We start from the raw sequence: 27,809 nt of genomic DNA, 5'->3' as shown, positions 1-27,809 counted from the left end.
CTGGCTTAGTTGGATAAAGACATATGCCTTCAAGCCTGATGATCTGAGTTCAATTCCCTGCACCCACATAGGGGAAGGAAAGAACCAACTCCTGTGAGTTGCCCTCTGACATCCAAATTCACCCCTCAGCATGGATGCACCCATACTCCCACACTCTCACAGTGAATAGGTAAAAGTAAAAAGAGAATTTAAAAAAATGTTACTGTGAAAATAAAATTTGAAAGCAGCGTTGAAACAATAACAAAAAATTCAGGGTCAGCAAAGACCACCAACAATTTGTTAAATTTAGTCATAATAAAATATTAAGTCCCTGCAGGGGCAGGGTGACCAAAAATAAAGGCATGCAAGGGCGTGCTCAGACAAGTCCAAACAAGCCCAAGTGAGTGATAGGCTATCTGTTGTTTACTTCTCTCTCCCTCCCTTTCTGGGAGATCCGAGGTTCTGCAAGTTCTGCCAGTTCTGCAAGCTGCTGATGTTTGAAATACCCAATCATGTGTAGCCGCGTGAAAGTGCAACCAATCATATGTAACAGTGCCAAATTTTCCCGCTCTCCCCAACCCCTACCTATAAATATCCCAAGTTTCCTGGGTTTCAGGTTGGAACCTGTATCTCTTGCGTGAGATTTGTTCCGGCCCAAGGGCCCTTGTCATTAAACCTCCTCTGCAATTGCATCAAGAAGGTCTCTTGTGTGTCCTTGGGTTCGTGCAGGTCCGGACTTGGGTGAGGGTCCCCTTTTGGGGTCTTTCAGTTACATGGTAAAATCTTATCACAGGCTGTCATAACTTATAGAACTGAAATTTCAATTGTTATTTTTGATTATTTTCTAATTTTAAATTCAGACATTCTTCAAATTTACTTTTCTACATAACTGTCCATTATAAGACTAAGGGGAATAAAGAATGTGTCTCCAAGAGTTTCATCAAGGACAGGAAGTTTATGGTCAACAACCAGTAAGATGGAGATGAGAGGAACCAAGCAAAACTTAATCTCATATCATGATTTGTGTTCTCTGTAATTTTAATAGTACTGTAAGTTCTCTGATTTCTTAAGCCTATGAAATCATACCATAAATTTGTGCTAGTAATTATTTATAACAATGATTTAAGAGAAATATTCTTCATCTTGAAAAACAGAAAAATACTGAACCAAGAAGCCTAGCTAGCTGTACAAAATGATACTGTAATTGTTCATTATGGATTAAACATCAAATACATGGTGATGATTTTGTACCGTATACTGGTTGCTTAGATGCAACAGGAGTTACACAATCGGCAGCAGTGTACACAGGCAGAGTACACAGGCAGCCAGGTCGTGGGAGGAGCAGGCAGTGTGGAAGAGCTCCCACAGTTAGGAAAAAAGCATGTTTCCACAGGGTCCGTGCAACTCAGGAATAACTTATGAGTAAGTATGAGCATGGGATCCTAAGGACGTGCAGGAAAATCCTCCCTCTTTCCTATTGTTCCTTTCCTTTTCTCTTTGTGACTATCCTGTTTTATTAATTTTTTTTAAAAAAGATGTCTCCTGAAATTATTAAATGCTTTGTGGACAAACGGCATAGCTTTTCATTTCAAGGCAAGGATGTCTCGTTTCTGATCTCTGGGAGACATTCCTAAGCCCTTCTTGTACCTGATCCTAATTTACTGAGTGTTATCAAGGTAGTGAACCTACTGCCTGAAACCAGGTGTTGTCTTCCAATAGTAGACACTTTTACACACATGTAACTTAGGAGCCACAAAGTCACAGTCTCGATGTTAATGAGTCTCTATGTTAATGTCATTTCCTCCTCTGAGTGTCCTCAAACATTTCGTATCTTACTATTTTGTATCTTAATGTATTGTGGGAGCCAGCTTTGTGTTTGAATTATCAGACGCATTCCAACTGCACACCAGACTCTGGAAAGAATGTGGCATTGTCTTCCGTAATTAAGTTATTATTAAAAGTAGATAATTTTCTTCAGTAGCCTACAGGGTGGGAAGAAGGACAAGGCTGGAGAGTGAACACCAACATCTCATGAATAAGTGCTGTAGGGGCCCTTTAAAAAAGGGGGGGGGTGTCAGAAAACTTAGGGATTTAAGTTTTGTTGCCTAGGGGAATTTCAGTAGCTCAAATAATATTTTTCTTGGCCACGTCTACTTTCCTATTGTCCTAAACTAGTACAAGAAAAAAAAAGTAAGATAATGAATTCTTACTAAATATTTTCCTGAAAGCAGAAAACTCTGAAAATTTCCTTGAAAAGTAAACTCCCCAGTGTGAGCTGTGAGGTGAGACAGTGAACTGATGCCTGGACAGTGACTACAGGCCCAGATGAACACTCTCCTCTCAATCAGAAGAACTTTAAGGGCCGTCTTCCATGGGCCATATCTGCCCCATCCCAGGTCTCTCACACAGCTCCTCTCCCTCTCTGAGTCAGTTTTTCAGATCATTTTTTGGTCTCCAGTATCCTTGGAACTGTTCCCAGATGCTAATATATAAGAACAGTGTCATTAAAACAGAAGGGGGTTTTGTTTACATGATCCCTGGTAGCACAGAGGTCTTTCACATGCCAAGTCCCCTCCACCAGGCGGTCCGGATGAGAATCTCTGGAGCTGAGCCCTAATCTGGAACAGATATCCCTGGCAGTGTCAGGGTGAAGGAGAGGCAAGGCAACCGGGGGCAAGATACACAAAGTTGCTGGTTACAATAAAAACACAAAACTATAGATCTGGAAGGAACATTGTCATCATTCAGCCTAACTTTATTTGCTTTCTAGACATGGAAGATTCAGACTGAAGAACGTGAAAACTCCGTTTGCTTCAGACACAAGATAAACTGAAGCCACTAGCAGCTGAGACTGAGGACTCCTGTCTCGGAGGACAGTGTGTCTCCATATTGCTTAGTCCTGGTTTTAGTATCAGCCAGGTCTCAACCAGGAAAAATATAAGGACTCTGTTATGTTACCCAGTATGTTCAATCTTTTAAAGATAATCTATATAATTTCTTATTAAAATAATACTTAGATGAATGTGTTGTGAGGGATCAGGTCTTTCTTTTTCTGCGAAGACTTAACACCCATATCAACCACATAAATGGCATTTGGGGCTATGGAAATGCAAAACTTCAGAATGACTAAAGGATCTAATGTCTCCACTTTTGCAGGAATAGACTGAGATTAACTTGAGAAGTGCTACTTGTGAAAAACTTAATGAATGTGCTTTTAATTGATCTGTAATAGCTCAGTTTTTTCTTTCCTTTCTTTCTTTCTTTCTTTTTTTTTTTTTTTTTTTTTTTTTTTTTTTTTTTTTTTTGTTTTTCGAGACAGGGTTTATCTGTGTAGTCCTGGCTGTCCTGGAACTCACTCTGTAGACCAGGCTGGCCTCGAACTCAGAAATCCGCCTGCCTCTGCCTCCCAAGTGCTGGGATTAAAGGCGTGCACCACCACCGCCCAGCCTGTAATAGCTCAGAATGACCTGACAGATGGTGCAGAGAATAATGTGACCTCTTGTTTTTCTTTGTAAAATGGTCTGAATCCATAGTTGCGGGCCATTCTGGTATCATTTGGGGAGATGCATTGATCCATAGGCCAGCACAATCTGCATCAGGCAAACTAAGGTGGCAGGCCAGCTCTACAGAGCCTGCCACGTAAATGTAACCAACCAAGAATAGACCTCAAAAGGAAAGACCTCACAGATTCTCTGTTAGCCAAGTGTCACAGTTGGTTCTTGTTAACACAACACCCAGACATACTGTGGAAAAGGGAATCCCAGTTTTCTTAATGGCCAATCGATGTACAAATGCATGGCCTACTATAGGCAGTGCCATCGCTGGGCAAGTAGCTGAACTTGAGAATGGGATCAAAGCAAAAACAATGCTCTTTCATGGTTTCTGCTTCAGTTCCTGCCTCTAAATTGTTGCCTTGGTTTCTCCCAAAGATGGACTTTAACCTATACACCAAATACGCACTCTCCCGAGTTGCTTCGGCCATAGTGTGTTATCACAGCATCAAAGAAACAAACTAGGACATCAGGATAAAAATGAACATGCACCCAAATATCAGAACACCTCTGGGATGCCCTGTGTCTTATTAACTCTGACGGCATGCAGTGAAATACAATTTTCCACATTAAAGAAAGGCCAGTTTCTAACCGTCTACTATGTATCCACAGATAGAGCATGGGAAAAGGACAAAAGGATCATGAGACATTGTCCTTGATGTCTGAAAATTCATATACAGTTAGGTGGTAGACTGATCCTACTGACAGGTGGGTAGGTAATTAGCATCATTGTATTTTATTATTGTTATTTTATTTTGCAATCTTTGCAAGTTTTAGAATCTGGCATAAAATTAGATCAAGTAAACAAAGCTGAAAAAAAAAAAAGAGTTGCAAAAAGCTCATTGAGTCGCAGGATTTAATCATTAAATGGCCCGATCTCAATAGTGCAATTGCTATCAATAAATCCTAACTAGCTAATTCAATGTATTTAAACAAGTAACTCCCATCTTTTAAAATTCACTTGCAGAGCGACAAAAGCAGGGGCCATGCCAGAGTTGGTCAGAGGAGTGGGAGGCCTGGAATGAAGCTGGCCTCTCTCCCCTGGGGAGAGAATCCAGGATCTACAGTCTGTGCCCTCACACTTGCTCACACTCTAAGAGCGGAATTTCACACTTCTTACCACAAAAACAAATTTCTTTTCCCACTTCTGTTAAAAATAAAGCCAATGTGTGATACAAATGGTTTTCTGTGTTTTGTGTGTGATTTTTATAACTCAAGCATTCTTTTAAAACATGGCCATTGGGATGTGAACAAACACACACACACACACACACATACACACACACACACACACACACACTCTAGCATAAGGTATGTGTCTATAGGAGAAGTGCTGGATGGCAGCATCCCAGTTTTTAAGACAGAATCCTGAGGTCTATAAATCCTTCTGCTTATTGACTCTGTGGTTTCAGTATTAGTTGCCATAAGCATAAACAGCCCAATGGGAATTCATAGTCTATATGGCATTTAAAAAGTAGATTTCTCATTGATGTGTAGCATGAGTTGTTATCAATATATATCCTTTTCTCTGTTGTCTGATGGAGGAATCAATGCTAACATACGTTCAGGGTGGTAACTACACCTGTCACACACAGAAGCAAGATGAGACTTCTCATCACATCATGGCCGAGTCTCCATCACTGACACATCTCACATCTCAGACCTACTAATACTTAATCTTGTACAAAAGATTGAAACCATTTTTAGGGCTGCTGTATATGGCAGCACATGCTTTTGATCCCAGCCCTCAAGAGGCAGAAACAGCAGATTTCTGTCAGTTTATAAGGCCTGGCTCGACTACACAAGTTTAAGGGCACCCAGGGCTACTTACTGAGAGACCCTGCCTTAAAAAAAAAGTAGATATTGGCGATTTTCAATTGAAATGATTTTCCATTAAATATAAACTTTTAAAAATAATATTTTATTAGTTCTCTGGAAATTTATTTTGTCTATGTGTTTTGATAACACTTACCCATCTCCACCTCCAAGATCCACGCCTATGTTTCTACCAAGCAACAGTGCATTTTCTTTCTTCTTTTAAAACCCACTATGTTTAGTTTGTGCTGTCCACATAGTATCTCTCCTAAAGAATGGTCAATGTATCATTAATGGAGTCACACCATTAAAGGAATTTGAGTCTCCTTTTATACCTACTGATCTGAGTGTTAAATTAATGAAGTAGGCTTAATAACTTAATGTTGTAGATTGCCCTGGTGCTGTTTGTATTTTGATGCTAATTTCACTCCGCCAAGATGCGCTGCCTCAGACAAGGAGTGAAGTACTCAGGTGATTTCATGTGAAACTTCTTCCCATGTTAACTTGTAACATAAAAGCTAGAGCTAGTGATTGGGCACTGGAAGGGAAAGGTAGAGCTGAAAGTTTTGGAGAGAGAGAGGGAGAGAAAGAGGGAGACAAGGGAAGGAAGAACAGAGAGGAAGACAGAAGAAGAGTGGGAGGAAGATGGAGCAGAAGCATGTGGCCTGGAAAAACTACAAGTAGCAAGGGATCTCATAGATGGAGAGGAGAGTAGTGTAATGGTAGATCTGCCCAATCTAGGCGTGCAGTTTTCACTTGTATTAATTGAGTTGTGTTTTTCTTGCACAGGCTTATTGGGGTTGGATTCTACCATAACAACTTACAAATATAAACAATATTCTAGAAATTACACAAATTCACATATATAATTTTTACTTGCACATGTTGTAATTACAACCTAACTCACTGTTCATCTTCCTAGAATAAAATCATATTGTGTGAAATTTTCTCATGAACTTTTATCATTTGAGAGTTAACAATATTTTTATTAATTGATTCTAATTGGAGTCAATTTGGAATAAAATATTTTATCTAAATGATGGGATATAATATGTGCTGGAACTTTAAGCCCCAAAGTAGAGTAAAATTTGTACAGGACTTGCCACACATTCTACAGCACCTGCCTGCATATGTCACTTCCCTTTCTCCTTCAGTGTCCCTGTGAGGCAAGGATTGAGCTTATCCCTAGTTAATAACTCAGGATGCTGGAAGTTAAATAATCCACCCAACAGACAGAATGCGAATCCAGAAAGTCTGATTCTAGAATTATTATAATTCAACATTAAGGGATTAATTCAGTAAATTTCCCTTTACTTCCTCCCTCTGCTCCTATAAACCCCATATCTGTTTTGCTGACACTTAGATACAGGTCCACTTCTTCCAGCCATCATAACAAAAGGCAGGGGCCCAAATGACTACAGCTCCTTCTAACTTGTCACATGAGATTCATTAGAACCTAGCATAATAAAAATGTTCATTTCTAAGCAGAAAGTTTGTAGATGCCATAAGAGGCAGCAGTGGTTTCTCAGCTGTTCTGATTGGTAGATCTCTAACTCCACTATTTCTTTTATCATCAGGAAACTCAAGTGATTGAAGTGTTACCACACTGGAAAGTAGCAAGCTACGTGGGAAGTTCTGAAGAGCTTCAGACTTGCTTGATCCCCTGGCATGTGACCCCACTATCACATCACACTATTTTTGAGCCTCTGCTCCTTAGACAGTAAAACAGGTGTGATACAGATGGCCTTGAAATGAGGGGACAAAAAAACCACATAAAGTTCTCAGCACCACCAATGGCAGATGCTCACAGATGTGCAGATACTGCTCAGGGCTGATGTGGGCCAGATTCAAGTATGATCACCATGTTCTGGTCCTGAACACACTTTCTAAATGTTTCAGTGAGGAGATTACTTATTGGGGAGATTAATAAGCAGTGCACATTTCAGTAAAATCAATGATATTGACTTTTTAGACATAAAACTCATTACTGAATCTATACAAACACAACAGATTTCTTGAGAACAGGTTCTCTTTAGAATATTGTTTAGCTTGTCAACAAAAGCAGAATCAACACTTTAGAGTTGTGTAAGTAAGGAGACTATAACTAATCTATATTGAGGCACACACCATCACCCAAGTTCTAATGTTTTCACTAAGATGAGTGTGTTCCCTGGGAAGCAGAGAATGAAATCAGGATGAGCTTCCCCTTAGTCTATAAAGGACTGTGATTGCAAGACAGAGTGGGGACTAGAGCAGGGAATCTGATGAAGTGAGAAAGTATTGAATTATGAAAGAAAAGGAAAGTACTGGGCTGGGGACATGACTCAGTTGGCAAAGTGCTTAAGAACCTGAGTTCAGACACCACCCCACCCCTCCAAAAAAATGATGCGTGGTGGTGCATATCTGATGCATTCCAGCATGAGGAATGTAGAGACAAGATCCTTGCAACTCACAGACTGAGCCACTGGGCTCTGTGTTCATTGAAAAATTATGTGTCTAGACATTAGATGGTAAAACTATTGAGAAGACACCTGGCATTGACCTGCCTCCTACACATACATACATGAACAGGAACCTCCTGACATACATACGTATATGTTCACACGCTCGCATGCATGCACATGTGTGTGTGTGAGTGCGGACGTGTGCGCACACACACACACACACACACACACACATTAATACAAAATGAAAGACAAGAAAAGTTCTGGGCTGGGGAGATGGGAATGGGGAAAGCATTCTCATAGGTGTCCTTCTTTGTGCGATGCTAATGCTACTGTACTAAGTTTCAAAGATTTAAAAAATAATCAGGTAGAATTCTGAAACATATGTTAGTATCAGAATAGCACCAGACAGAAAGCAAAATATAGCCACTGAAGTGAAGCAAAATTCTGTTTGTTTACACCTGTGTACACATGGCTGCCACAGCTATGGCTGGAGTTCACACAGGAGAGGTACAAGGAACAAGAACCAGGTGTCTAATTCTCACACAGTACCTGCTTCTATTTAGGGAACAGTTATTATCTTTACTGATACAGCTGTTTGCAGGATACAAAAAACTCAGAAGAGAAGGTTTTTTTTTTGTCTTTAAATTGGCCTTTTAGATGTTACTGGAACACTAACTTTTTTATGTTTATTCTTTTGTCATGGGCTATGGTGCATAGAATCCCACTCAAGCCAATTGAACTTCTAAGTTTCTCTTCTGAGAGATTTCACACTCTAACAACATCACTGTCTGACTCAATAAAACAAAAATGACCCTAGGATTTCAAGAGGAGGAAAAGAAATATGATGCAGGAATTTTACATCCCAGTGAAATTTTTACTCTGAAAATCAATGTTTAGAAATGTGGGTTTCAAATTATTAAAGAACCCATTGGAAATTGATTACTAATGAAAAAGAATACTAGTCACTTAAAACACAGAGTGGTTCATAAATGATAATATTTACCTGCAGTTTGGGATGGAAAGGGAAATGAATGTTATCTAACAGATTATTTTCTGAAACCATCAAGTACTAAACGTGTCTCAATTTTCTAAATGATTGTGATCTCTAAAATAAGACTAAAAGAGAATTTGTTGAAGAAAATGTCATGAATATCCAGAAAGTATTTCACACATTGATAACACATGATCACTTTTAGTTTTAGGTAAAGACCATTTAAAAATGAGTTTCCAAGGAAAGACTGGTAAACAAACAGCTTGAGGGCTGCATACTAGTCCCACTGGATTTTCTTCACATTGAATTACTAGAGCAGATTGCTTATTTCAGGTAAGAAATATGGATGAAAATTAAGCTCAAAAGAAGGACCAAGCAAATTCACATAACTACTTTTATACTATTGATTTACTATCTTATTCAGCTATTGTATTATATAGTATATTTGTATTTGTTTTCTATATTGTTTTTTAATATACAGTATATATCCAGTTATAGGCAACTGTATGGTACTTGCAGTGTGGAGTAAGAACTAAGATGCTCTAATGACTAACTATCATGGAAAGTCAGTGCCATGCAGAGTGCAAAGCATAGGCACCCAGATGAGAGGGAAACTGAGTATCCATGTTATTGTCACTGTGAGATTATTAACCTTTGAATGGAGAGCTATAAGTCACACTTTACCTCTCAACAGCCCCTCCGGCTCCTGGCATATCTCAGCCTACATGCCTCGGCAGAATTGAAACTTACCATCTTGGCAGCAGTTTCTCTTGTAAACTGCCTCTTAGTATCTTTTCTGGTCTCTGTTCTGAAATCACTTGCCCAATTCTAGAATTCACAGAACCCTGTCTTAGATTGTCTCTCATCAGCAGTAAAAATGATACAATGAACTACATGTACTCTGTGTCTGTGAGGTGTTCCCTAGACTCTTCCCTAGACCCTTCTTTACAACTCAATGATAAGCTTTCAGACTTAGTGACTTGTAAATCGGCTTCTTTGTCTTTTATCTCTCCTGACCCCAGTAGTCTAATCTATATTCTGTTGACAGATTGATCTTCCTGGTTTATAACTCAGATGATAAAACCCCATCTCAAGCACTTCTGCAGCTCTTAATTGTCAACTATAAGAGTCTATATTTCTTTCCTATTTAGTTGGAAGTGTGGAACTCAAACCCAGGGCCTTATATAAGTTAAGAATCTGCCTCACTCTGAACTACACCTCCAGGGATATTCATCTCTATTTCCTATGCTGCAATTTAACATCTCCTGATAGCTGTTCTTTGCACTCTGCTTTCTAGTATGAAGCCATATTAAAAATATGGCTACCTTATATTTCTAGACTAGAATACACTGATGTTTTAACAATGTCCCTATTTTTAAAAAATTTATTATTCACCTTGAGTCTCCTGATTTCAAGTTGCAACATTCATCACATTTTTATGAGAGCTTCTGTGTTTTCCTAACAAACCAAACTAAGCAACTTGTGAATTTTCTATACCACTCTTTATTCCTTAAGACCTACAATAAAACATCAAATAATAAAACAGAATTCACATTACTTGGTTCTCCCTCTTCTAATTCTATCTAATATGAGGAATGGCTCCTATTAGTTTTCATAAAGTTACCAGACTTAGCAGGGTCTCCTTATAATGTGTTCAATCAACATTTGCTTTATAAAATTGAGTATTATAACAAATGAATTCCTCCTAGCAATTAGTTCTTTCTGATATTATTATTCTGGGCTCTGTTTCTGCCTATCCTATTAAAAATAAAATGTTAGAGGGAATATATATATTCCAGCTGTTCATTCTCTTGAAATCTTCATTTAACATTTCTGAGTCTCTGAGTCAAAAGCTCACCCCTCTAGACTTAAAAGCCACTAGAGTGTCTGTTAAGTTTGAAGCACAACCTAGAAGACTTCAGGAAAGGGTGACCATTCCCTTCAGGACCCCTGGGACGTATTTCTATAGAGCAGCTTCCAGGTTGTACACTGCAAAGTCTTAGAACAGCATCCTAGCAACGAAAGCTTCCTGCTGCCATGCAGATATCCTCTGGATTTCAACAAAGATCTCATCACCTAGATCATATTTAATTTAAATCCGAGATTGGCAAAAACACCAGAAAGGGAAGTACTCAATTTCTCAGAAAGGAAAAAAAAAACATATTTAGAAGTCAATTTCAGAGCCAAAAAAGCATGCATTTGCTTGACAGACTGAATTTTAGAGCCAAAATGTCTCCCTCCCAGATCCTAGTAATTGACTCTGCTGATAAATTTGTTTATTATCCTAACTGTGAGGGGCCCAGGAGGCTCTGAACTCAATGTACTCTTGGTACAGGGAGTTAAGGAAAGAGCTGACTGGGTGAACTTAGGAAATGCTTCATTTCCTGTGCCCAATTTGCTAAGGAAACATCTACTGGCAGAGGCAGGTGCATCAAAGCCATCCACGTCGACAGGAAAATCTCTCTGTCCCGCCCAGGACATTCTCAAGTTGTCAATCTGTGGTGCCAAGATACAACTTCCTTTCCTAAAATCAGCACCTCCTCTCTCCCCACCTCAGTCCATCTCTCCTTCTCCCCTTCCTTCCATCTCCCTCCCTCCCTCTCTCTCTCCAGTCCCTCTCTCCTTCCCTCTTTCCCTCTTTTCCCCACTCCACATACAGGTTTTAAGTTATCAAGTAGGTTTGTTGGCAGATGTGAAGGAAATACTGTCTAAATATTTTCACTGCCCAAGTGAGAAATTATCCAGTGTGGGCTAATAACTCATTAGAAAGCTGCTACTGTTAAAGCAAGGGTGGACACTTGACCAAGGAGCTAGAGGAGGCTGGTATTTTCCTTTAATGACACAGTAGAAAAAAATCTGTGTGCTGTTCTGTGTAGTCCTCCATGGTAGCTTCTTTCTTATAGTCCCAGAAGGGAGGCCAAGCCCACTGGCCTTTTTTCCTCATTGTCAGAAGGACGTGCAGTCCATTCAGCTACTGGCAGCCTGCTGCACACTCTTAGGTGTGTAGACCCGAAATGGTAAAGAGCCTAAGCCTGGGCTTTCAGAAATTATATTAACGAGTCACACACTTTTGAGCAGTGCTTTGCAGAGCTGACATTCTCAGTGTTCTTAATACTTCCAGAGAGTAACTCCGAAGAGGGTCATTGATCTCATGGCCACTTTTGTGAAAACCCAAATTCTCAGTCTCTCTTAGAACTTTCTGGCCAGGTGCATGATAAGCAAGTGTACGAGCCTTCCAATTTATCCTAAATTCATAAAAAGTATTTTAAAATTTTACTGGCAAAATGTAAACTCACGTATTGATTGTTTTTAGAAACTAGAATCTTGTAGACAGTAAACTTTGGCAAAGGGCACAAGCAAATAAGATGAGAAGTGAGTTTTCAGGATGACTCTCCCATCCTTACCCCATAAGCCCTCCCACCTACCGAGAATGAAGAGAATGAATGCCTCCAGAGTCAGAGCCAGTCTCTCCTGCATGGGTCTTTGGGAAGCTTGTGTCTTTAGCTTTTACACTTACTAAACCTGTCTAATTCTAGAATCTCTCACTTCTTCCTCTCAATGGTACATTTCCCACTGTGGACAAGGAAAACACCTTATTTTTATGTTCTCTGCATTGTCCGGCACAGGTCAATATACTATTAAGTTTAACTGCTTACTTTATATTACTTTAGAATAGTTAGAAATAAAAATGAATGTTCTTGCAACTGCCCATTAACGAAAGGTAACATGCATCTGAGTTTTTATTACCTGTGTAAGTAGTGGGTTTGACTTGTTCTAAAAGTTACACAAAGGATTATGTGATTATGTTTATATGTGCATATATTTCCTTAACAAAAGACGGTACATTTCAGTCTCCACTTACCCAGTCCCCTAAGATGGTAATATTTGCCTAATGGTGAATCGCCATTCACTTCTGCAGGTACCTTTACCTACCAGAGCTGAGAGAAAGCTGGGACTGTTGTTTGAGACATTGGCAACATTGTTTGCAATGAGGGACTTACACTCTTACCGAATCCACTTATTATTCTGGGCCGATGACCGAAAAGAACATTATTTTGTTTGTTTTTGTTTTGACCTAGCACATTTTTAGCAAAAATCCTATTTTTAGTCCCTAAAAAGTTAACACATTTTCTGAGACGTTTCATGAATCCATTAAACACACTTTCAGGCCCTCAAACCAGCAAGCATTTCCCTTCAGTAAAAACAAACTCTCTACTTGTGGCACTGCCTCTGCCTCCTTTCCCAAACTTAACTCCGTGTACTCCATGCACCAACTAACCAACCAAGAGCTCATCAGAACTTTCAGAGACGCCTCCTGAAGATCAACTGAGCCTAGAAGCCCTCTACCTGGGATTTCCCATCCACACCATCAGAAAGATAAGATGACCGTACCTTCGCCGTCCTCACCGCGGCAGAGACTGTTGGACAGAAGGAAGAAAACAGCAGTCGCTTGAAGCAGCCACATGGTGCCCACGGATGGTCTCAGTGGCTTCATCTCCTGGGCAAGGCAAGGAACGATTCCTCCCAGCCTGGCCAGGCCGGATTAGCCAATGGAAAAGGTGTGCTGCATGTGAGCAGACGCTGCCCATTCCTACTTATTTTGGGGATTCTGATAAAGAACTAGAGGAAACACACACACTCCCTTGGGGAGGTCAGCAGAGAGGAGATTTATTGTTTCAGCCCCTTACAGGAACTCTTTTTTTTTTTTTTCCTCTCTCTTCCTTTGGCAGCCACTTGTGTTTTTGTTACTGCATTATTTTGCGCTTCTTCAACAAAAAGGTCAGGATGGGATCTGAACAGGAAGGGACCCTTCTTGAGAAAGGGCCAGAGAGCTTTCTAACTTTTGTTTTGAAAGTGCTTTTTAGAGAAGCTGTAAAAAGACCTCACCAAGCTGCCCCTCAGTTCGGCTGAAAAGGCTGTAACTTGCAAAGGGCTGGATTTGAGCATAAAATCCACAAGGAATGGCGTTTCTTCTCGCTTCTGAACTCATAAGCCAAGCCAGTGAAGACCACCTTCTAGAGACAAACGCATTGCTCTTTGCTTTTGAGGACATAAGCTTATTACTTATTACTTATTACTTATTACTTATTACTTATTAATTACTTATTACTGTGCAGAGAGGTTTTCAAGACGTTTCTAACAGAGGTAAAAACAGATCTAAGCCTAGTTCTGCTTGCCCATGTCTGGTTCTGAGGCCACTCTTCCCCTGATGTTGTTGGAGACAGAATTCATATCAGTCCAGTGCACCACCACCAAGTTATATCCCCAGCCAATATTCCTGTTTTCTATTAGTAGGTTTTTATGAAGAATAAGAAAAAATTATTACATTGCAGTTAGAAGGGATCTGCCTGGGATCTCCTGGGTAGAATCAGCTATCACAGGGCATCGGTGATGTTACGCATTCTGTGTTCTGCAGGACCAAACACCAACCAGTAGCCTCTTTGCTCTTAGTGACGACTGATTTATACATGATGGTTGCACAGCCAGGTCCCTGAACACAGCGCTTGTGTGAAGAGTGGAGTCAGAAGCTTCCTGAATCCCCGAGTCACAGGCTTCACATCTAAGCCAACTGCTCTTTAATTCACCTTTAGGGACAGGCTTACTAGAGAAGGGTGCTAATGGATTCTTACAGACAAAACTACAAAATTAGAACTTAACTCTTTTCTAAGGAGATCATTCATTTCCTTGTTACACCATCCAGGGAAGAGCTCCATAGAAGTGTGGCCAGAGCAGATCATTGGCTCAGACCACTTATAAAAAAAAAAAAAAATTGCCGATTTCATCCCGATTTCATCCCGACCACTGTCTAGTCTCAGAAGAGCTCATTTTTAAATTCTGATTTTGTATATAGGTAAGACTGATTTTACCCTCTTAATTGATTTTTCACAAATCAGAATGCCTTTGGGTGTCCCTTTCATTGGGCACAGCCCAGAGGGTACATGGATGGCAGAACATGTGGATAGATGACCCATGCACTTTCCAGGAACAGACTGGGATGTGGCTCTGTGAGAACACTGTGTCTCACTTTCTGCTTGCTGTCGTTCTTCTGGGTGTGTGGGGAGGTGGGGTGGAGAGGGAGTGCTGGGTGAGTTTGGGGCCTTAGTGTTTGAGACACTCAATAAGATTGCCATGCATTTTCACTAAGAGCACCAGATATCCATTCTAGGAAGACTTATTCCTGATAGATGGTCAAGCTGCTTTTATATATTTTTTTTTTACTTGATTTTGATTGTGTATGTGTGCACCTGGGCTACATTGTGTGTGCATGAACCAAATAAGTGCAGGTGTGCTCACTCATATAGATATGAGGAGAAACTGGAGAAACCAGAGGTTGATGTCTTCTCTTTTCTTGAGACGTCTATCCCTGAAGGTGGTCTCATTGTTTCAGCCAGACTGTCAGGTGGGTGAGCCTATGGATTTGTCTGTCTTCAACTTCAAGCACCAGGGGTGCACACACACTGCCATGGCCGTCTCAGAACTCAGGTCCTCATGCTTTTGCAACAAGTACTTTATCCATTGAGCTATCACACCAACCCTGTATGCAAGCTGTTTAGAAGACAGAAGACCATGTGCTGAAAAAAGAAAGGAACAGATGAATAAACCCAGAAATGCCTGAGGCAGAAAAAATAAGAAACTCAAAAAACTCAACCAATGAACCAAAACAACAACAACAACAACAACAACAACAACAACAACAACAACAACAATAATGACAACAACAAGCAAACAAATTTAGTAAAGTCGGTCAGCTTTGCTTTTGTGGGAGAGGCACTGAAGCTTAATTAAACCAGTAAGGACCCAGAAAAGACAGATCAATGAGGCACAACCTTCCTGGGTTGGGGGTGGCTTGACACTATACATTAAAGCTCTTAATGAATTAAAGTGTTGCTTGAATCTTATATACATTTGTTTTCCTTTTCAAAAGTTTTTTCTGAAGCCACCAATACAACTTCTTGGGTGGAGGTGTTTGCTGGCAATTGTAATGACCTTCATTCCATCTCTGGGACAGACATGGTGAAAGAGAGAATTAACTCCTACAAGTTCTGCAATGACTTCCACACATGTGCACACGTACATAAACAAATGATAATACAACAGATTTTAAAATGTATCTCTGGAACTAACACATACTATTTCTGTCTTTAAACCACAAGAGAATATCCCTTTCCCTTCAGTTTTTGTTTGAGTAAATACTTTTAAATTTTAATACTTAGGACATACATTTACACAGGCATCACCAAATATTTGGTGTTCTTAACAGCTTGAAGGTTTTAATCATTTTGTAGTCTGTGTTTTAAGAGCAGTTTGATAAAAGAAACTTGGCAGCAAGAATAAAATTCTTCCATCCTGAGAAAAGATATTGTGTTTGTATTTGTTTTCCTCACATATCACTCTAGATTTTAATCCAGAGTATAAAAGAAAACGATGCTGCTGTAAATGAGGTCACAAAAGAACCTCCTTAGAGTTCATCTGAAGCACACACCCAGGCCTGCCTGTGACATCACTGTCTCTGGAGACACTGGGTGCCAAGAATGTAGCCATGGTGACTTTTTTCAACCTGTGTGTCCCTGAGAAGATTTACCTAGGTGGCACTATTGTTAAAGCCACAAGTAAAAGCATTCTCCATACTTGTCTCCTTCCTCTTTGTCATCTCTTCACACTGATAGAAATAATCTTCTAAAGTGGTTGGAAAGCAAAGGCGTGATCTCACAATCTGGCAGATTCCACGCCCTTGCTCCCTCTTTAAGTGCTGTCCTCACTGACTGAAATCCTTGTCCTCTAAGTACCTAGAGTCCCCCAGGGAAACTGAGGATGAACATTATGTCTCTCTTGAATATTGTGTAGTGAATGAAGCGAGATTCTGGGAGGTCATTTCACAGTGCTTACGGAGATAAGGAAAAAAAAAGAAACCTGACCTTGCCTTCTAGAATTGTTAGGCTAAAGTAAGTTGTTTAATGTTCAAGGTGTGTCTTCATGCTGTTAGGATTCTACAGGAGACATCATTTCAGAGCAATAAATCTGACTTTGAAAGAAATAGATGTTGAACATCACAAAGGTGTGAGAAGAGAACGTAGATAACCCAAACCGTTATTTTCAGAAGTTTGCTCTGTGTTCTGTTTTAATATGTTCTGTATCAGGTGTTCTCAGTGGAGATGGGGCCTGGAACTTGTTACTGGAGCTAAGAATTGGCTAGTCTCGCATAACCACTAGGAACAGAACTACAACTCAAGGAACACTAAGAACTCATGATAGGAAAGATAGCAATTCTCCCTCCTACAGAGCCAAAACGGCCATCCATGGTAACGAAGTTAGCAATTGGGCCAAACCTATGCCACCAACAGGAGCATCTTCTTCCTCTGTGTTCTGAGAGTTGGGTTGAGGTGGCCCAGCTAGTGCTGGGTCGTTGTTACTCAAGTGAGAATTGGGAACTGTGACAAACTACCAAAGCCGTCCTCTGTCACTTTCTCTAACCATCCATCCCTGTTTACTCAACACATAAAGATGGTCTTCTCCATGAACACTAATTCCTTAAGTTTACATGAATCTATCAGTAGAGAGAGGCATGAATATGGGGTATTATAAAAGCAATAGTTCAGGGATGAGGTCTATATTTATTTCAGTGCAAATATAGAAATCCTCTGTTATAAGCAGGGAGCCATCTGTCAACAGATGGGATGATTGGAACGTTCTTCTTTGTGAGACAATCCAATCTCCTGTTTTAAAAGGTTCAGCGACCATTCCTGAACCCTTCCCTGTGTTTATGACCCTGGTAAACCTCTGCCACAAATTTAATCTTCCCATATAAAACTGGGCCGTAATAGTATTTCCTAATGATTATGTATATCATACTAACAGAAAAGGTGATGTTTTCCTAAGAAATAATATTTTCTCATGTATACATTTTTAAAAATTGACTCTGTATCATTTATCTCAGTGCACAGAAATGATGAAGCATTAATGTTTTATTTCATCACAGCCTAAATACCTATCACAAAAGGGTACATTTTATAACAACTTTATTCAACTTTCTATTTGGATCAACTCTTAACAGCATGTCACCCTGTGTCTGATATTTCTGCCCATATGTCTTATTTCTGGTGTGCAAAAAATAGCATTTTAGGGAAATTTTTTTTTTTATATCAGATGACATTTTAAAAAAATTGTTGAATTCCTCCATGTAGAAGTGTGAGATTTAGTGCTGGAAATACGACTCAGGGATTTAGAGCACCCCTTGCAGAGAACCTGGAGATGGTTCTGTGTGCTCAAAATCAGATGTGACTCCAGTTCCAGGGGCAATATGATGCCCTCTTCTGGCTGTCATAGGCATTGCACTCATGTGACACAAATGCAAACAATTTTTTTTTAAGGCATGAGATTTAGGTGAATTACCATTATAAGTCATTTCATTTTCAAGTTCAGTGTGCTCCACCAACCTCTGCTAATTTGCCTCTGGCTGTGCACACACCCCCTTGCCTGCCTATGTCAGTTGCTCTCAGGTTCTGAAATACCCTCTTTGGATTTCTTTTTCTTTAGTCATTTTGCAATAATCAAAGGATAGGTTCAGCTCAGCCAGTTTAAAGTCATGATGAGGTGATTTATTTGTTGGTTTTTTTTTCCCCTTTAAAGTTTCAGATCAATTGAAGTTAGTTCCACGAAAATGTGTCAGGTTTTCCTTTTCTCATTCCCAATAAAGAAAGCAAACTGCAAGCATAGCTTTTTGTCACTCACGGAAACACAAATTTAAAGTCGGAAGTAAAGTGTCTGTGTTCATCGTTTAAATCGCTATGGGTCACTTATGGAAGAGTTGCTTCTGGGATGACAAGCAGAGATTCAGGATAGGGCTGATTTCTCACAATTATGACTATTAAATTAGCCTATGCCTACTAATAGTTGAGTTTGGTTTTTATCTTTGGGTGCTGTATCTTAGACTGGTGCTCTGTGAAAAGATTTTGCAGATTAGATAAAGCTCTACACCCCCAGCCTTGTTGCTGGTCAGAACACACTTTATTTTTCTAACAGTACAAAGAAGAACAAGTGTGAATTCCATGTATTCCATTCCTCTTCCTTGATGCTCTAAGAAGTCACCTATCTCCATTCATGGGGACTGGGTTCCTGAGTGACTATGGAGTGGATGGAACTCTCCATTCTCAACAGTATTTTCCACCAGCATAAGCAAGATGTACAATAAGAGGACTATTGAGTCCTCCTAAACCACTGGTATTTCCGGTTTGTTTTGGCCCTAATCTCTGAGTAGTGGAGAAGCCCATTATCTTCTCTAGCTGCATCTTAGTTTGATGAAGTTGTCACTGAACTAAGGTAGGCAGGAGACTCATCAACAGCAGACCTTTTGTGTCAGTCACCACTTCTGCTTGCTTCTCACAGTACTGGCGGCAGCATAATCTAACATTCTATGTTAATTAGGCTGTTTTCTCAGCTGAGACCCTAACCTTCAGGGGAAGTTTTCAGTTGGGGCCACCTCCTATTCTGTTTACCTGCTGCAACTTACATCCAGCAGTAAAAACACTATCGGTGTTTCATGGCTCCGGATGAGGAGTCACCCATGATTCTCCGGCCTTTGATTTAGTGTCAGTCTGGTACTTGATTCTCAAGTTACCCATAGATTTAGTTTCTGCCAATTCTGCTTCTGTTTCTTATCCACATTCTTGTAGAATTTCAGGACATTTGCTGAGTTCTATCATGACTCATGGTGATACAGGAGGTGGGTCAAAAGGCCAAGTCCAGACAGGTCTTCCTGAGTCATGGAGATGTCTGCTTTGCTAACAGAAAATAGTGCTGCATCTGACAGCTCAGTGGGAATGAGGGGCTGTTAATGAAGCCCCAACTCTTGTTTATTTGTTTTTCTCTTTTAGTTTAGTGCTATGTTAAGCCTGAAGTGCCTATGAAATACCTGAAGCAGGCTCACAGCTTGGGAAGGTCAAGGGGATGGTGATGCAGTCAACCCAGTTCTCCAGTGTATCACTTAAAGATCGGTAGCAATGTCAGGGACAGAGGGAAAGAGAACAGAGAGAGGCAACGTGAGTAGGAGAGGTGAGCAGGCTGGGAAGGGTGGCAGGGGCAGCAGGGCAGCAGGGACTGGCTAGTTCTTTCTTACAACATCACCTCCTGAGGTTTATGGGATCTCTCAGGAACCATGAAGATTTCTATTTCATGCTCTCAAAGTCCTAAGGAATCCTACTAGGACCACACATAGGATTACACAGCACTTTCCAATGCCCATGTACTGCAGACCAAACCTCCAACCCACAAGGCATCTGTAGTGGTTTGAATAGGAAATCTCCATAAACTCATATATTTGAATGTTCATGGAATGGCATTAGGAGGTGTGGCCTGGTTGGAATAGGTGTGGCCATTTTGGAGGAAGTGAGTCACTGGGGGTGGGCTTTGCGATTTCAAATGCTCAAGCCAGGCCCAATCTCTCTCTCCTCTCTTCTCTCTTCTCTCTTCTCTCTTCTCTCTTCTCTCTTCTCTCTTCTCTCTTCTCTCTTCTCTCTTCTCTCTTCTCTCTTCTCTCTTCTCTCTTCTCTCTTCTCTCTTCTCTCTCTCTCTCTCTCTCTCTCTTCTGTAATTTTGTATGTAGAATTGTCAGCTACTCTCCAGCACTATGTCTGCCTGCTTTGATGATGCCAGACTAATGCAAGCCAGCCGCAGTGAAATATTTTTCTTTATAAGAGTTGCTAGAGTTGGGACGTCTCTTCACGGCAATAGAACATTGATTAAGACTCTAATGAGAACATAACACACACACACACACACACACACACACACACACACACACACACACACACAAAGGAGGATGAGAATGACTTAGAAATCACCCCAAGCAACTGAAACTCATTATATTCCTGTTCTGTCATATGTCACAAGAATAGAAAGCAAGATGTTTTCCCCAAGTCTAAGTTTATTTGCCTATAAAATAACATTCCTTGGTTCTGAGACTATCAGGCATATCCTATTCTTTAAACCATTTGAATGCAAATGTTTCATGATTCATTTATAAGTAAAAACCAGACAGTGCTTGGTAAAATTTTCTCAAAATTATGTAAATCTTTTATAAATTAATATAAATAGTTTGAGCAACAGGTGTTAGTAATTATGGGCATGGCAAATGTAAATTCCCTTTACTTATCAGAGTGGAACTTTTTTTTTTAACAAAATGCAAATCATTTTCTTTTTCAACAAACTTCTCAAAATAAATCATTTCTATAGAATTGTTTACAAATGCTTTCAAGTTCATTAACATGCACTGCATATATATGTATATATATATATATATATACATATATATATATATATGTATATATATATACATATTCATATATATGTATATATATATATATATGAACGTGAAAATATCTTGGATCACAACAAAGCTGCAACACTCCATAACCCATCCTTCCAAATGTTGCCTTTGCTCAGAGAAAATGACACAGCAATGGCTATAGCAAGCAGACCAAAGCCACACCTGAGTGTGTTTCCAATCATAAAATCCAAACTTCCTGTCCTGTGAGGTCTGGGGTGTTGATAGCACAGAGGAGCCTGATGCTACAGCACTGGTTTGTTGTTCAAGTTTAATCTTGTCTATGTTTATCCTCAGTGTTATCACCAGATTCACCCTGGAGAGATCTTCAAGAACATTTATATTTAGTGTTTGCTAGGAAGCATTGGAAGCACAAGAGAGGACCCAGGCACATCTACGAATTCCAGGGGCAACTGTGAGTTAATAATTGCTGGCATGGGTCATTAGGAAATATACTTTTTAAAGTGTTTGCCTGGCACTAAAGGGAAACATCTGCATTTCCTGGTCCTCATTGTCAAACTCACCAAGAAAGCACTCAGTTTAAGATTCAATAAATATTCTTAATTGATTCCTATCAAGACTTCTGAGCACCAATATCCAATCTAAGTTTAAAAGGCAGCAACAACAATATTTTAAAGAATCCATTTCTGTAACATTTTTATCACTCTTAACTATAAGTTCCTTTTATATGGCAAAATGCACAGCAGATTAATACTGGTTTGATCTTTTCCAATAGCAAGGAGGAGAGTCCACAGGAAGGCACAGTTAGTTCTTTGATTTTGAGACCTTATGTTTCAAATGTTCTTGCCTATTTGATCACATTATATTGGCATGCTGGTTTACAGAACAGGAAAAAAATACCTGTAGTTTTTATAGAAATGGTTGAAGAGGGGTGTTTTTAGAAGACTTTTCTTTCTACTTGGCCAAGGTGTCTTGTAATTCCTCAAGTGTGAGACATGGTGACTGAGGTGTGATCCCACTGGAATGGCACCATCTCTAAATTTCTAATCATCTCACATTTTATTTCATGCCTCCAAATTTACCATCCACATTTACACCAAGTGGAATTCTCCTCTTGAGAATATACCGTGCTGTGCTATCAAGCACAAGTCTCTGCCTTGTGGCAGTAATTACATTCTGTTCAAGCGAACATGCTAACACGTGCTTCTATACAATTGGCTTCTTTTGAATATGACATAGGTAATTACTCAGATCTGAGAAAGCTGAGTTTCTTGTCCTATTAAATGAAGAGACAGGATTCAATTCATTGGGACCTGATTAAGTCATCCTCCTGTGAGAGTTACCTGTAAGGGGTCACTGGACGGACGCACTTATTTTACTGTCATTGTTCCTGTCACAGTAAAAACATCCCAGAATTTCATTACTCATTGCACTACATAGATCATTCTGCTTTCTTTTTATTCAGTTTTCCCCAAAACAACTCCTTAAGCTTCAAGAGTTTCTAAGCCTGGGATTTTAAATATAAAGAAAACATTTGTAAATTTCCTCAATATTGTTTTCCTACCTTTATGTGATGGATTTTTCCAGTTTATTTGCTTTTTTTAAAGTGCCAATTCATTAATTGTCTGATATGCTAAATCTCCCATTTCTAAGGACTGAAGTGTTTTGAGGCAGGCAAGCATAGGAAATAGTTTAGAAATCTTGGATTCCATTGAGTTTGGGTTATGCCCACATCCTTCTTTTAACCACTTGGCATCCTGGGACCTTTACCTACTTGTACTACAAGCAAACACACGCCCTTCTTCAAACAAAGCACCCAGCAGCCTACTAGCAGTCCAGGACCTCTACCTGTATTGTGCTACTTGTATGTTTGCTTCAAACAATGGGAATAGTTGTTTTCCCTAGCAACCCTTTGATAATAGCCTGTTTCTATTTAAGCACACACTAGAGCACATCCAGTGAACTAAGGGCAAAGGGCCAATCTGACCTGAATCAGTTTGGGGTGTGTGTGCCATACAACAAACTGTCTTCTCCAAATGAACTTTTAGGGAGAGTAATCTGATAGTAATCCTATGTCTATGTACAATTTGGCATGCATATTACTACAATCAGATGCATGGAGGCTGCCAATAAAAATAAAGAAGACACATACCCACCATACAGCTGTTGGAGTGATGTTTCTGTACATTGTAGGAAGATGTGTCTCTCTCTCTGTCCTTGCTGCTAAGGCACCTTCTGATTTGTTAAAATAAAAAGCTTATAGCCTATAGCAAAAGGCTCAATAGTAAGGTGAAACTTCTGGGGGCGGGAGGGGGGGGGGCTCATATAGCTAGACAGGGAAGAAAAAGTAGGCCAGAAAGGAAGGAGAGGTAATTAACCAGCCATGTGGCAGAACTTAGATTAGTATAAATGGAATAATTGAGTTACAAGCTAATGGGAAACAATGCCTTGCTATAAGGGCAAAAGCTTATAAAAAAAAATAGTCTCTGTGTCATTATTCTTGAATTGGGGCAGGCATAGAAATTCCCCAAACTTCTCCCCCAAACTCTTCCTCTCTTGAACCTCATAAAAGGAAATCCCAAGCATTCATCAGGGGCCCATGACTCATGATGATTACAATATATGATGTTCATCCTGTACAGTTTTCTCGCCACCTTTCAAACCTGTGTGCTCATTTCAGTTTTGTCTGGACAAATTCTTATTGTATTGGGCATGGGAAAATGACAATGAAATGTAGTAATTTATAAAAACAACAACACATGAAAACAGCAGGATTTTTCCACACCAACTCTTATCCCAACATCAATATAAATATCAAAGTTTAAGAAACTGCTTTGGGGCATGATGCTCAGATGGATGGTGTGTAATGACTAAGTTGCATTTATTATCTACTTGAGTAAATCTAAACTGGTCCAGGACATCTGTGAGGATCTCTGGATGCATGTGTGAGAGCAGTTTCAGAGAGGAGTAACTGAGAAGGTAGACCTATCCAGAATATGAGTGGCACTGGCCATGAAATGAAGTCACTATTGCTGATGCCAAGAAATGCTTTCTGACAGGAGCCTAATATGGATATCTCCTGAGAGGCTCTGCCAGAAGCTTACTGATATAGATATGCATGCTTGCAGCCAACCATCATACTGAGCACAGGGACCCCAATGGAGGAGTTGGGGAAGGACTGAAGGAGCTGAAGGGGTTTGCAACCCCATAGGAAGAACAATATCAACCCCAAAACCCCTAGAGCTCCCAGGAACTTAACTACCAACCAAAGAGTATATATGCTGGGATCCATGGCTCCAGTTGCATATGTAGCAAAGGACTGTCTTATCTGGCATCAATGGGAGGCCTTTGATCTTGTGGAGGTGCAATGACCCAGGGTAGGGAAATGCTAGGGTGTTGAGGCAGAAGTAGTGGGCGGCAGAGCATCCTCATAGAGGCAGGGGGAGGGGAGGAATAGGGTTTGTAGAGGAAAAACAGGGAAGGGAGATAATATTTGAAATGTAAATAAATTAAATAACCAATAAAAAATTTTAAAAAGAAAGAAAAAAAAGGATGCCCTTTATTTCTGTTACCTGCTCAGTCTTAAATAAAAAACCCTCCTTGGCACACGCCCTTACAGCTACAATGTTCTTCCTACCTTGCAAGTGTGCAGAGTCAACTGATCATGGACTGAACACCCTGAATTAAAGCATTCTTCTTCTTCTTCTTCTTCTTCTTCTTCTTCTTCTTCTTCTTCTTCTTCTTCTTCTTCTTCTTCTTCTTCTTCTTCTTCTTCTTCTTCTTCTTTGTCCTCTCCTCTTCCTCCTCCTTCTTTTTATTTGTAAATTTACTATGTGATACATAAAATAAGTGATAATAATAGTAGAAATAACAATAGGTGGTGTATACTATACATACTGACTTTCTCTTTGCTTTTGGGAGGCCTCGCAATTCATTAACTAAAATATACTGAGCTTTAATTGTGATGCAAGTGTGGCTGAAGGAACGGAAACCACATGTATTTTTTGTGTTGAAGCCTTCACCTTTCACTCTTCTCAGATGTTTCCTTAATGATGGTGCAAAGTGAAGTAACATGCTTGTCTGAAAAGCATCTTCATTTAGCACTAAAAAGTAGATTACTATTCCAAAAATAGACAAGATTGTATGAAGAACTTTTAGACTTGGAAAGACAAAATGTTAAACATGGTAATGCATTAGGACTAGCTGTTGGCTCAAATGTAATTGGATACTGACCTGATTTACAGCCCTCAAAGGAGTTCAAGTTTGTTGAGCTGTGTTTGGAAATGCTGTAGTTATACTTGTCTTGAGTATGGCAATGAATCATGATCCGTCATAAAACCACTAGGAGTGTTTATTAGAAACAAATAGGAGAAGGAGAAAGAGGAAGAGGAGGAGATGGAGGAAGAAGAAGAAGAAGGAGAAGGAGAAGGAGAAGGAGAAGGAGAAGGAGAAGGAGAAGGAGAAGGAGAAGGAGAAGGAGAAGGAGAAGGAGAAGGAGAAGAAGAAGAAGAAGAAGAAGAAGAAGAAGAAGAAGAAGAAGAAGAAGAAGAAGAAGAAGAAGAAGAAGAAGAAGAAGAAGAAGGGAAAAGGAGGCAATGGGAGGAGGGAAAGGTCACAAAGAAAGGAAAAGAAAGAAAAGGAGGAGGGGAGAAGAATAAATGTTAAGGCAAAATGTCTATGAATCATATCAAAAATGTTTTGAGAGTCTCACACAGAAAATCTTATGCATATTCATTTTAGAAGCACTATCGTGAGTTTAATTTTTTTTTCCTGTATCAGGTTGTTGTTGCTGCTTCCCTTAAGGTTTCTTGCATGTGAACTTTAGGTGGAACCTGAAGCTTGTAAAGCAACAACTAAGAGAATCAAGCCCTTTCACCTGAATAAAACCAATGCAATTTTCCTGAAGCATTTTAGCATACATAGGTCATTGCCGATTTGCTTCAGAATAAGATCTCTCAGTATGCCTGATGCCAGCCTTGTTCCACTTACATGCATGTAGGTAAATGTGGGAGAGTTGGTGAGGAATGACGAAAAGGGGTGATGTTTTGCTTCCAAGTTCTCACTAACTACAACCTCAACTGTTTTGCTGTGCCAATAGCCGAAGTGCAGTACAATACATATTTGGGCAATTTGCTCATTGCTAACCTGCTACTAGATGACTAGTCTTTCGGGATGAAGTTCAGCTGATGCTTGCAATGATCAGAGATTCTCTAAGGCTAAGGGTGATGGATAAAGCAGAATCACAAATCTGGAAAGGTGCCATCATTGAGATGTAAGAACTCATAGCCCACCTAAGTGTGTTAATTTCATATTTGAGATGTACTTTTAATATGGCAACTACATTTTGTAGATAGAAAACACAGCCTCCTCAAAGGAACACTGTACACTGTAACTTTGGTTGAATCCTGGTCTGATGAACATAATGAAAAATAGAAGCTCTTGTTAGGTCAAGCATAAATTCATTTTCTCCTAACATCCCAAGAGACAAAAGATCATAAGAAGAAGATATGAGTCTCCAATCTCAGGGCCTTAAGAGGCTCTATTGAGTCACCAGTCTGCCAGAGACCAGATTTTCTGTCTAACGTGGTGACCTTTCCAAGTCTGATTTTACAATAAAACAACATAGGCTGATGTATGAGACCTCACCAGGAAGAAAACTTAAGACAGAGACAAAATCACCACAAAGCTAGTTTAGCCTTTAGAATCTTTTCTTTACAGAGATTCCTTCCAACTTCTTCTGGTTGGAATTCAGAGGTTCCTTTGGTCATGGTTCTGCCGTAGGATTTCTGCTTTAGCTGAAGTCATGATTCCCCTTGGTCCATTGTCCCACTGTATCTGAAGAATAGCACTGAAAATTGGTATCATGGGGATGTGGGTAGAGATGATAGGGATGCTGAGTCTGGTTAAGATTTGATGGCATATTTCTAGGGTTCATGGTCAAGTCTAGGGGTCAAGTTATGAGTGGCCATTTCTGTGTCCTGGTGTTCACTGCACCAACTGTCCTTCAGCTGAGCATGATTGTAGTATGAATGCGTTTTATGGCTCTCCGTACTGGAGTTTTTGTAGGTTGTGGAAGGAAAAAAAATAAAGTTTGCAATGTATGGAGTGACAGGCTAGTTTGGGGATAATTCTTATAATCATCAGACATAACAAGTTATAGGCAGAACATGTAATTTCATGTTCCTTTCTGTGAAGGACACTTAATAAATTCCATATACTCCATGCATCTTACAGTGTAACTGTTTTGTCTTGATAAAATCATAACAAGTAAAATTGATCATGTTGCCTGTAAGACTGTGTGTGTGTGTGTGTGTGTGTGTGTGTGTGTGTGCGCGCGCGCACGCTGAAATGGGTAGATACTACAACTGAATGTAACTTAAAAAAGTTTGGTCAACACATGCTGCTTATCTTTCTTTTCTTTCTCGAGAAAGTGACTTTAAAAGATTTTTATCATAAAAAACAGTGACCAAATATAACAAAGCCAAAATATGTAGAAATAATTATTAGTGAAGAATATTTATTACACCATTTCTAGTTCTTTTGACATTTATGGTATTAGTGGGATGTTTAAAATCTACAGTTTGTAATGATTTTTCATTCATTTTAGACAAACTGTACATTTTTAATGTACTCTGGTACTTTATATATTTTTTTTTCTAAAAGTGACCATGAAATTTTATAAGCTGCAGAATTGTTTATGTCTTCCCTGGGGGAGATAAATGGTTTATATTAAACTGTCTAATGTG

The 27,809-nt window shown here is 39.6% G+C and overlaps 1 protein-coding gene across 3 annotated transcripts in view; it reads right to left on the bottom strand.

Moving 5' to 3' along the window:
• The window catches only part of Emcn (endomucin), an 84,269-nt gene extending 70,864 nt beyond the window's left edge, over positions 1-13,405 (bottom strand). For 2 of the 3 annotated variants that reach the window (XM_034500543.2, XM_076933285.1), the window contains exon 1: positions 13,176-13,404. In XM_034500543.2, the coding sequence (XP_034356434.1) occupies positions 13,176-13,278 (103 nt within the window). In that variant the 5' untranslated portion in view covers positions 13,279-13,404. Of the gene's footprint in view, positions 1-13,175 lie in introns of all 3 variants that reach the window. The other variant, XM_076933286.1, reaches the window with a different exon arrangement.
• Positions 13,406-27,809: the final 14,404 nt, after the last annotated feature.

This window comes from Arvicanthis niloticus, chromosome 4, assembly GCF_011762505.2.
Source record: "Arvicanthis niloticus isolate mArvNil1 chromosome 4, mArvNil1.pat.X, whole genome shotgun sequence".
Taxonomy (NCBI): Eukaryota; Metazoa; Chordata; class Mammalia; order Rodentia; family Muridae; genus Arvicanthis; species Arvicanthis niloticus.
The sequence above is the reverse complement of the archived record's forward strand: the minus strand, read 5'-3'. Positions and strand labels throughout refer to the sequence as shown.